This window comes from Pantherophis guttatus, chromosome 8 (assembly GCF_059756535.1).
Source record: "Pantherophis guttatus breed Tessera chromosome 8, ASM5975653v1, whole genome shotgun sequence".
NCBI lineage: Eukaryota > Metazoa > Chordata > Lepidosauria > Squamata > Colubridae > Pantherophis > Pantherophis guttatus.
In genome coordinates, this window is record NC_142070.1 from 49305017 (window position 1) to 49317485 (window position 12469).

Here is a 12469-nt window from a genome sequence, read left to right on the forward strand (position 1 = left end):
GTCATGCTCTTCCAGAGGTTTTTGTAAGATTATTGGGCAGTTTCTCTGCCTACAAGATATTATCACAGATGCTTGGTTTACTTTTGTAGTTCTCAAAACTGAATTTGACTCAGCAGAGATCACATGCCTCTTCTTCACAGCAAAAACAGTTATAACATGAACAGAGTTGAGAAAAAGACCTTAATTCTATTGTTCTACAAACCTATGAATACAGAATCAACCCCTTCAGTGCTAAGTTTCAAGAAGTTCAGTAAATAGAATAGAAACAATATTTTTCTGATTATTTGGAGTGGAATAGATCTGCACAAGAAGAAAGTGAAACTAAGTGAGGGAGAAAGGGGCAAGCAGACAAGCAGTACAACATGAAAGTGAAACTTTCTGAGCACAATACTGCACAGCCACAGACAGACAAGTCTTTGGATCTTTTTGTGTGTATGACCTAAGGTTTATCACATTCTTTCCTTGGAGGAAAAAACCTATAATGGCAGCAGGCCGTAAAAGAGACCCACTTTGGCAATATTTTAATGAAGTTCCTTTACCTATTGGTAAGGCAGGCATGCGTGCAAACTGCAAATACTGCAACAAAGAAATGCAAGGCCTGGTGGCCCGAATGAGGCAACATCATGAGAAGTGCTGTGATGAAGATGACCAAAGAAACACATTTGAACAGGCAGGATCTTCAGGTTGGTAAACATTTTTATTGAATCATATTTCTAAAGACTGCCTTGAACTGTCATGTTTGAGCAAAATTATATTTCTTATTATGACTGCATGTTACTGTCATTTGGTACCGTTATGAAGAAAAGCAAATATTCCTTTTGGGGCAGTTCTGTGTACAATAAGCAGAAATTGTATAAACAATAAAATAACAGCATTGACTTTTTTGTTTAGGGGAATTCATGGATTCTGGAAACTATCCACCTTCAAGATCACCATCCTCCTGTTCTACAGTTTCAGAGTTATCCATCCAGGATAGTGCTTCATTAGCATCATCATCATCAGACACCCACAGCCACATATCACTATCATCTAAAAGAAAGAAAAAACCCTTCCCTCCTGGAACCACCATAGATAAGTTTGTGATAAAAACTAGCAGATTAGAAAAAGAGTTAATTGATGAAAAAATTGCCCAGTTTGTTTATGCAACGAACTCTTCTTTCCATCTGACTGAGAAGCCACATTTCATTAATATGGTTCAGTCACTGAGACCAGGATACAGTCCACCCAGCAGAGCAGAGGTTGCAGGGAAACTGCTGGATAAAGTGTATGACAGAGAAATGGAGCAATGTGCAACAGCTCTGGAGGGTAGAATTGTTAACCTAAGTATTGATGGGTGGAGTAATGTCCACAATGATCCTATTGTATGTGCTTGTATAACAACAGAAGAAGGGAAAGTCTTCCTTGCACAAACAATTGACACGTCAGGAAATGCACACACAGCAGAATACTTACAAGAAGTGGCAGTAAAAGCTATAATAACATGTGAACAAAAATTCAAATGTCTAGTATGCAGTTTGGTCACAGACAATGCTGCAAATGTATCCAAGATGAGAAGAAATTTAGAAGAGCAGGAAGGGAATACAAAGCTAATAACATATGGTTGCAGTGCTCATTTGCTGCACCTCTTAGCCAAAGACTTAAGTGTTCCAGAAATAAAGACTAATGTTGTTGAAATTGCTAAATACTTCCGTAACAATCATTTTGCTGCAGCAGCTCTGAAAAGGATGGGTAGAACCAAGTTAACGCTCCCACAAGATGTTAGATGGAACTCTGTGGTGGACTGTTTTGAGCAGTATATCAAGAACTGGCCTATTCTGATGACAGTTTGTGAAGAAAATCGAGATAAAATAGATGGCACTGTCATGACCAAAATCCTCAACATTGGGCTTAAGAGAAATGTTGAACATATGCTGAGCATCCTGAAACCCATCTCTGAAGCTTTAAACAAAATACAGAAAAATAGCTGTTTTATTGCTGATGCTGTTGAAATTTGGAAGGAACTGAGTGAACACTTAAAAACAGAACTACACATGGACAGAATTAAATTACAAGCATTAAAAAAACGAATGGGACAAGTACTGTCTCCAGCTCATTTTTTGGCAAATATTGTCAATATCCAGTATCAGGGTCAAAACTTAAGTGCTGAGGAAGAGGAGTTAGCTATGACATGGGTATCCAGCAATCATCCATCTGTAATGCCAACTATAATAAACTTCAAAGCTAAGGGGGAACCATTCAAAAAATATATGTTTGCTGAAGATATTTTAAAGAAAGTCACACCAGTGAACTGGTGGAAGTCACTTAAGCACTTGGATTTAGAGACTGTTCAAGTAATGACTTCACTTTTAACAGCAGTAGCTTCTTCTGCGGGTGTTGAAAGAATATTCTCTTCCTTTGGACTCATTCATTCTAAATTGAGAAATCGTTTGGGACCCGATAAAGCAGGAAAGCTTGTTTTTCTTTTCCAGATTATGAACAAAAAAGATGAAGATGACCAGTGAGCTACAGAGGACAGTATTTAAGTTTTTCATGTGTAGGCTGGGCTGACAGTCTAAGTTTCTTAATATATATATATTTTGTTTAGCCAAATTAGTTAACAAACATGGATGTTTGTTTAAGCAAATAACATATGCTGTAATGTTATTGTTTCAGTTGAATAAATCTATCTAAATTGTTATTATTAAGGTAATGATTATTTTTCTCCTTCCTAAGTACAACAGAAAAGTTGTCCAAATATGAATGATTAACCTATTAAACTGGGGATAAAAAAACTAATATGAAAAGTTGTTATTCTAAAAATCTTCATCTACTTGCATATTAAAGTTATACCAGCAAGAATTAGTCTTTATGTAGAAAACTATTATTTAAATCAAGCCTTACTGACTAGTGATTTAAATCGTGATTTAAATCAGTTTGATTTAAATCAAATCCACCCTGCAGCAATGCTTATTTATAAATAGCATGTATAGAATCTATAGTTTACTGATCATATATATCAAAAATCTATATTATTTTGGTAGGATTATTTTTGGTGGTTGCATGCATAATTATGGAATCCATTTTCTATTGTGAGGTTCATTGCATTGATAGTTTTAATTATCATTCAGAGGACATCTGTCTGTAAATGAACCTTGTGCTTGCTCTTTCTTGTAGAAAATTTGCAGGTGCAGGAAAACAGAAGTGACACTGTACTGCATTACTGAATAAGTCTGAACACATTTAAAAAATTGATCTCTGGTTTTGGGCTTAATCACTAAAGAGAGTGTTTAGTCTGAAACCATCTATTGAAGAATGGCTGCACATTTGGTATTCTTTCTCTCTTGTATAGCTTAATTTAGAATATTCATGAATGCAAGAAAATGGTTGAACATGGAGGGAGATGACACAAAAAATTGAGACATCTAGTGGCCGCAAAGAGCAGCAACTCAATAATACATTTAGAATTTTACATAATTGAGTCTTTGCGGCCAGGTTGCTTTTATTATCCATTAACATTTGCAGCAGGTTTGCTTTCTCAATTCTTCTAATTTAAGTACAATTTTGTTTTGCTTTTTCTATTATGGAATGTACACAGGTTCAATTGTTTAATTATTCTTTATCCAATTAATACTGCACAGAAATGTAATCTATTTAATAATTTTATGCTATCTTTTTAAACAATTATGAATAACAAAAATACTAATACAAATTAATAAGCATAATAGGATCAAAAATTAAAACAAGAGCAATTATTTTTTTCTGCCTTGCTGGTGTGAGAATTTGCAGTAATGTACTTCCTGTACCTTTACATTACCCTTCCCTATATTTGGGAGCAAGTCCCAATGAACTCAAAAGCTAGGTAATAACATGATTAGCTTGATATAATTCATGATTAAAGACTATGATTTATAAAACACAATTGGTAGAATCATCCACCCTGTAAATTGTAAACCAAAGAGAAAATATTATAGCTTAGTGTGATGAAAGCATTAATCCATACATGTGATAATTTTCTATTAAGGTTTTATCTAAAACTGCAGATAAAAACTTAATAATAATCTAAAACTTTCATTTAGGAAATACTTTCTTTTGCTACTTTACTCCCTATTCCATTGTTTGTGTCTTTTAATCAAATTTGGTGACATGGAAGCTGGATCCCACAATGTGATCACACTGTGGATTAACAAACATGGTTGCTGTATATTTTGTGTTCTCCAGTTTTTAAAACAATATTAGCAACTTTCTATTCTATTCTATTCTATTCTATTCTATTCTATTCTATTCTATTCTATTCTATTCTATTCTATTCTATCCTAGAATAGAATAGAATAGAATAGAATAGAATAGAATAGAATAGAATAGAATAGAATAGAATAGAATAGAATAACAGAGTTGGAAGGGACCTTGGAGGTCTTCTAGTCCAACCCCCTGCCCAGGCAGGAAACCCTACCCACTTCAGACAAATGGTTATCCAATCTCTTCTTAAAAATTTCCAGTGTTGGGGCATTCACAACTTCTGCAGGCAAGTTGTTCCACTTATTAACTGTTCTAACTGTCAGGAAATTTCTCCATAGTTCTAAATTGCTTCTCTCCTTGATTAGTTTCCACCCATTGCTTCTTGTTCTACCCTCAGGTGCTTTGAAGAATAGTTTGACTCCCTCTTCTTTGTGGCAACCCCTGAGATATTGGAATACTGCTATCATGTCTCCCCTAGTCCTTCTCTAAAGTAGACATACCCAGTTCCTGCAACCGTTCTTCATATGTTTTAGCCTCCAGTCCCCTAATCATCTTTGTTGCTCTTCTCTGCACTCTTTCTAGAGTCTCAACATCTTTTTTACATCATGACGACCAAAACTGAATGCAATATTCCAAGTGTGGCCTTACCAAGGCATTATAAAGTGGTATTAACACTTCATGTGATCTTAATTCTATCCCTAAATGTAGAACCTTGCTTTTTTCACTGTTGAATTTCATTTTGTTAGATAGCGCCCAATGTTCAAGTCTGTCAAGATCCTTCTGTATCTTGAGCCTATCTTCTGGAGTGTTGGCTATTCCTGCCAGCTTGGTGTCATCTGCAAATTTGATGAGTTCCCCATCTATACCCTCGTCCAAATCATTGATGAAGATGTTGAAGAGCACTGGGCCTAAAACAAAGCCCTGGGGTATTCCACTGCATACTTCCCTCCATGTAGATGCAGTTCCATTTAGGACTACATGTTGAGTGTGGTTGGTCAGCCAGTTACGAATCCATCTGGTGGTGATGCTGTCTAACCCACATTTTTCTACTTTATCTAGTACTAGGTTATGGTCTACTTTATCAAATGCTTTACTGAAGTCCAAGTAAATTATATCAACAGCATTCCTCTGGTCCACTAATTTTGTCACTTTGTCAAAGAATGCAATAAGATTAGTCTTGTGCCCTGACTCACAATCATGCTAAAATAATAACTAGGTTCAAGCAACATTCTGATCCACAAGAACTTAATCTTCATTTACTGTAGCTAAATTGTGCAAATCCCATCATTGTGTCATCTCATGCAACCATTAGATATCCCAAATATACTTACATTTTCTGTAATGATGCATAACAATGTCTGGAACAGACGTGCAGAACAATGGTGCAACACTGCAACATGTATGAAGCACGATCAGTGTCAACTGAGATATCAGAACACACATTGCAACATTTACTTCCTTTGTCCCTCTTGCAGATGTCCATAACTAAATTAGTAACCTGCAAGAGGGACAACTCTCAGATTTTGCTGTGCAGGTATTTATCAATTTGCGTACAGATTCATAAGTGTCAGATTTGGTAACTTTGTAGAAAAATTCAGAGTGTACAAATTTCAGAATATCTCTGGCTAAAATATTCCTACAATATTTCACCAAACACTTTGCAAGCAGTGAAAAATCTGTTGTGATAACAATCTATTTTTACGTTGGCAGGGGAAATTATTTTGGGCTTCTGGTATAATGCAGAATTACTTTATTCTGCAATCAATGTTTAACTAATAAACATAATACAGAGAACAGATAGTTTTATAAGCAGAATAAATAAGTTTCTAAATGCTTATCTATGGAGTTCCCCAACGTGACATCTTTGGGCACCAATTGTATTCATGTACACTTATCATAGAAAAAACTATATTGACAGTCCTATGTTCTTAAGTATTTTCCTTAAGGTTGCTCCAAAGAAAAGTTCCAACTAATCATAGCATTTTTATTTATAAGAAAGCCACTAGCCCCATAGGAAGTCAATAATATCTGTGGAGCATGATCCAAGCTTCACCCTTTTGCAGAAGATTGACTGTGAGATGTACATATTAAAAGGCAGGGATTTGAACTGTTGCTGCAATTTTCATTTAGACTTGAGGAGTCCTTGGTGCATGATGTTTCATTACCCAAACTAGGAAATGAATCACTCCTACTAAGGAGTGGAGTTTGCTCTCAGTTTATATCCTAGTGACTTGCTTGTCACTGGTGGTGGGGTGGTCTTAGAGTTTCTTCAGTTGGGCTAAGACCACTCCTACCACCACTGACAGGCAGGCCACAAATATATAAACTGAGAGCAATTTACTAGCACTGACAGTGTTACCTAGTTTGGGTAATGAAACATTTGCAAGAAAACAACCAGGCTCAGAGAATGCCAAGGACCCGTCATTTCAACTCTGAGCTATAAATATTATCCTTTATTGTTATCATTTTTACTTTTTTTGGTTATATATGCAGCATGGGTGCAGGGTTGTGATCCCTTTATACCAACTGTGTATTGGGGGAATTGCATAGAAGATAGCCATAAGATTCCAAGAAAAGGCACAACTAGTCTAAGGAGTCATAAACATGCAATACACTTGTACACCTGGATCTTCCAAAGGATTGTTTTGCTTTTGAATCAAAAGCTCTGACAGCTTCTTGAGGAAGCACTCCAAAAAGCAGAGACAGAGATTTTGTATGGTTGCTCAAGGTTTTTTCTCAGAATTAGTTTAACACAATCATCAGGCTTACTTATGTCCCAGTATGTCCCAACTAGCCCAACAGGCTAATACAGGCATTGTTTTCAGAGTTAATATCACACAGTACTTTGGAAAGAGACCACACTGCACAGCTTTCCGGCTTATTCAAGTGCAAATATCAGCTCAAAACTATCATTTTTCATGTGTTAATTAGATGCAAAGAAACTTTTGTGTGATACATAATATACTAACTATGAATGTAAAGTGTGTTGAGGCATTGAAGTAATACATCTTCTAGTTATTTTGTTTACCGTAACAATGGAGTAATAGGACATAATTGAAGAGGACTGAATTGTGTCTTTCATTTGTTTCAGTCTTCTGCTTTCAATCATTGTTTCACTCAGCCTCATGTTGTAATTATTAGGGCTATTCATAGTTTGCAAATAATTCAGTAGACATACTTTGGTCATCATGCTAATACAATTAGAACACCTTTCTTCTATTCCTTAAATCAGCCCAACTCTTCTTGAGCCTTTGCTATTCTAAATCAAAGTAGTGATGATTTCATGAAATCTACTCATTGAAGGTAATCATAGCTGTTAAAGCAGTCTGACACTTTTGCCTGTTCCTTTACATGTTCCTTTTCACTAATTCAGATTTAAAGCCAAAATAAAGAACCAGATATTGTGACGTGATTAAGGCCTAACTTATGAAATCTTAAGGCCTAAAATTGCTATGGCCTTTGGCTTGGCTTCTAAAGGTTAGGAACAAAAGGCATATTTTGAAGAATTTGATTCTTTAGTCAACTTCTACAAGGTTCATTCTTGTAATATTAATTCTGAAAATTCTACTTAATGTCCACAAGATGTCACCATAAGCCTTTGCTAAGGTAGAAGTGAAGCAATAGCAACAGTATTTCTGATCATTCACATTGATCTTTGTCAACAAAATAACAACAGAGAAATATAAGTACAGGAAATTTAAATATAATATATAAATATTAATAACAAAAATCATGTAAATACACAATACCTTGAGGTTCTGCTAGCACTGCATTATTTTGTTCAAAATATTCACAATGTATGTCATGTTATGGCTAATCAAATATTTGCCTTTTATAGATCTTCGACAAAGATCATAGATAATGCACAAATATACAAAATTAATATTGTATAGTCAATATATACATTCCAAAACTTTGCTAAATGTACAGTATTTATTTCACACATTCATATACCACAATTTCATGAGATTACACCAAAGTTTGAAATGTCACCATAATATTTGCTTTTAATATCACTATATTTACAAGTGAAGAATTTGGAGTAAGTGAGCTGGTTCTGCCTATTAAATTCTTGACTTCACCCTCTTCCTCAGGACCTCCAAAACCACCAGCAGGACTACAGTTGTTATCCTTGAGTGCTGTCTAATCAGCATTATCTTCTTCCTGTTTTCTGGGTAATTATGACAAGAGATATAAATCAGGAAATCTGGTCCAGTTCTGTTAATTCTTTATTAAAACCATACATTTTAGCATCTTTCTCATATTGAGATTGTATCTGCATTTGTGGCCATCATGCAATGTCCATCCCTTGACTACTAAGTTCCTGCTTGGTTTTTAATTCCCCTTTTTCATTCAGAATATCTTTATATCTTACATTTTTTTCCATATTAAAAACATTAGGATGTATCAATGCTTCCATTGTGGAAAGTCAGACTTGTACTTTCAAATAATGTTGTTCTTTAATTTTAACCCATACTGATATGCATTGAAATGCAATGCATTTCTAATGTAATGTCTTTGAAAGTAGTTATGTATCTTATTCTTCCCATATCATAAAAAAGCGTGCCAATCTAATTGAAGGTTGTGTCCTTCTAAAGTTAATAGTCTTTTGTGCCTCAAGTTAATCCATTCTTTCACCCATGTAATGTTTTCTGATTGCTTATTGTACCCTATGATTATCATTAAGTGTTGTACATTATGATTCTTGATGAACTTATCTTTTCTTTTATTTTCAATTTTTGAAAATAAAATTTTTGTCTTATCTTTATTTATTTTCAATCTTGCAACTTCCCTGTATTCTTCTATCTTTCTAATTAATTTTGGTCCAGTTTCTAGTGGTTCTTCTAGTATAAAGACCAAATCATCTGCAAACACATGTAGCTTGTATTTCTCTTCTTTTATTTCCATTCCTTTTATTTCTTCATCTTGTCTAATATTTCTGGATAACACTTTCAAAGTCAGTATAAATAGCAGAGGGGATAGTGGACATCTCTGTCTAGTGCCTTTTTTTATATCAAAGTTCTCTGTCACGCCCCATTTACCATCATCTTAGCTGATTTTTTGTGGTATATTGCTTTAATCATATTAATAAATCTCTTCCCAAAGTCCATGTATTTTAGTTGTAATAACATAAATTGCCAATTAACATTGTCAAAAGCTGTCTATGCATCTAAGAAAATCAATGCCATTTGTTTTCCAGGATGTATTTCATAATATTCCAATGTGTTTAAAATCATTCCCATATTGCCCTATAATTCTTTATGTGGGTTAAATCGGAATCATCTTTCGGTATAAGAGTAATTTTTGCTTCCATCCATGAATTTGGTACTTTTGCTTCTAGCAGAACTTCATTATAAACATAACTGGGCCTAATATATCTTGTAATTGTTTATAAAATTCTGCTGGTAGTCGATCAGGCCCTGGCATTTTATTATTCTTTTGTCTCTTAATCGCTGCTGTCAATTCCATCAAAGTTATTTATTCATTCAACATGACTGTAACTGTTTCAGGTACTTTAGGAAGTTCAGATTGTTCCAAATATTGTTGTATTCTATTTTCAGGAATTTTCTCCTGATCATACAGTACAGTTTCCCATAATACTTTTGTTTTATTTATTTTTTATCCTCATTCTGATAATAAGGGGTCCCTTTCTCATCTATTAGTCAATGTATCAATTCCCCTCCCCCCTCTTTTTTCAGTTTATATACCAATGATCTTCCTGGTTTATTTGCATTTTCAAAAAAGTTTTGTTTTACACTTTTGATTTTTTGTGCCAGTTCATCTTTTTCCAATAGATTCATTTTGTGCTTTATTAGGTTTCTTTGATTTTTCAATTTCTTTTTTTATGGTTCTTTGTCTAGTCCTGATTCTAATCTGTTATGTTCTTCTTCTAACATTTTCTTATTTTGTTTCTTCTTGTTGTATTTCTTCCCCATGTAAGTTATGACTAATATTGCTTTAGCAGTATCCCATACAGTTTGCAAGGAAGTCTCTTCTTTCCTGTTCTCTTTAAAAAAAAAAAAGTCCAGTTCTTTTTCCATACTTTGTATACATTCCTTATCTTGCAATATTACTTGGTTCAATGTCCATCTCAATTTTCTTTTTTGTACTTTCCATACAATTTTTACAGGATTATGATCTGTCCAGACATTGGATTCTATTTCTATCTCTTGTACAAATGTTTTCAATTCTGATGACATCCATATCATGTCTATTCTAGACCAAGATTTATGTCTATTGGAATAGAATGTGTACTGATTTTTCTTGCAGTGTGTTTCTCTCCATACATCTAGGGTTCTTGTTTCTTCCATCATTTAAAAAAAGGTTTTAGGGAATGTTTTCCTAGCTTTTTTACCTGTTTACCTTATTCTTATAATCAAGTTCTGTATCTACAATTGCATTGAAGTCTCCTACCACACAAATATTTTCATATTCTAATTCTATAATTATTCTTATGTAATTTTCCATAAAACTCTTCTTGTTTATTATTAGGTGCATATATTGCTATCAATAACATCTGTTTATGATTCATTGTTACCTCAACCATCAATATTCTCCCATCGTCATCTGCAAAAATTTGTCCAGCCTTTATTATTTCTTTAATATATAGAACCACCCCCTTTTCTTTTGCTGCACTAATGAAGAATATAGTTTCCCAATTTTGGGATACTCTAATGATTTACTATATTGCTTTTTGATGTGAACCTTTTGAAGACAAATCAAATCTAATTTTAATTTTTCTAATTTATTAAAACTCCTTTTTCTTTTCATAGGTGAGTTCAATCCATTTATGTTGATTGATAGTAGTTTTGTTTCTTCTTCCATTGTTTACTTATAGATAGGTTTTGTTGTTCTAGTTGATCTCATTTCAATCTGTTCTTTCTGTCTTGTTCCTTCTCATTCTCTTCTCTCTTTTTGTTCTGTTTCAGTTTCTTCCTGTTATGTGCTTCCCTCTACTAACAATTCCTCTTGTTTTTTGCTATCTATTTCCTCCCTTCTCTCTTCTTCCTCATGTGCTGCAAAATGCTGGTAGTAGAATTGTTTTGCTTTATCTATTGTATCTAATCTATGTCTTTTTTCCATCCAAGTCACTAATATTCCCTCAGCCATCTAAAGTTTACATCATGCTTTATTAATTGTCTTGTCAAGAATTGATACTATTTCCTTGTAACTCTTACTTTTCTGGGTATTTGTTTCAAGACTGCTATTTCTCTCCCTTTATATTTCAGTGGGGCATCTCTTGCTCTTTGAAGTATTTCCACTCTTATTGTCTTCTTTGAAAATCTCACATGTACCTCTCTGGGGAATTTGTTCCTTCTCAGGTAACTTGTGTGTATTCTAAATATTTCATCTATCCCAGAGAGGTCTTCCTCCTTGCTCTCCTCCAACACATCCACCAACAATTCTGCCATTTTTTTCAGCAAGATCTTCCCCTTTTTATTTTATTTATTTTATTTTATTTTTGAATTTGTATACCGCCCTTCTCCCTGAGGACTCAGGGCGGTGAACAGCCAAATAAAAACATCAAATACAAATATTAAAATACAGTTAAAAATATATATATAAATTTGGCCCCATTAATTAAAACAATAAACCAAACAATTAAAAACACTTAAAAAGAATTAGGCCAGCCCGGCTTGTTGGAAAAGGAAGGTTTTAAGGGCACGGCGGAAGGCACTGAGGTCATGGATTCTCCTTATCTCAGGGGGCAGCTGATTCCAGAGGGTGGGAGCCCCCACAGAGAAGGCCCTCCCCCTGGGGGTCACCAGCCTGCATTGTTTGGCTGATGGCACCCCGAGGAGGCCCTCTCTGTGGGAGTGCACGGGTCGATGGGAGGTCGTCGGTGGCAGCAGGCGGTCTCGGAGATAGCTAGGCCCTATGCCATGGAGCACTTTAAAGGTGATAACCAACACCTTGAAGCGCACCCGGAAGACCACTGGGAGCCAGTGCAGCTCGCGCAGGAGCGGTGTTACATGGGAGCGCCATGCTGCTCCCGTCACTACCCGCGCTGCTGCGTTCTGGACCAGTTGGAGCCTCCGGGTGCTCTTCAAGGGGAGCCCCATGTAGAGAGCGTTACAGTAATCAAGGCGAGAGGTCACGAGGGCATGAGTGACTGTGCACAGGGAATCCCGATCAAGAAAGGGCCGCAACTGGCAGATCAGGCGAACCTGATAAAAGGTCCCCCTGGTTACAGCCGTCAGATGTTCCTCCAAGGACAGCTGTGTATCCAGGAGGACTCCCAGATTGCGAGCCC

At 35.3% G+C, this 12469-nt stretch overlaps 1 protein-coding gene across 1 annotated transcript; it reads left to right on the forward strand.

Annotated features, from left to right (window-relative positions):
- Nucleotides 1–391: 391 nt before the first annotated feature.
- Nucleotides 392–2868, forward strand: LOC148112625 (uncharacterized). Its single transcript, XM_087874846.1, has 2 exons — nucleotides 392–683; nucleotides 892–2868. The coding sequence occupies exons 1-2, from the start codon at nucleotides 482–484 to the stop codon at nucleotides 2499–2501; spliced, it is 1812 nt and encodes a 603-aa protein (XP_087730972.1). The 5' UTR covers nucleotides 392–481; the 3' UTR covers nucleotides 2502–2868.
- Nucleotides 2869–12469: the final 9601 nt, after the last annotated feature.

Excerpts from the sequence above, each read along its gene's own strand:
- LOC148112625 (XM_087874846.1), top strand. The coding sequence starts at position 482 with ATGGCAGCAGGCCGTAAAAGAGACCCACTTTGGCAATATTTTAATGAA. Across the intron at positions 684-891 it reads TGAACAGGCAGGATCTTCAG|GGGAATTCATGGATTCTGGA; the intron begins GTTGGTAAACAT and ends TTTTTTGTTTAG.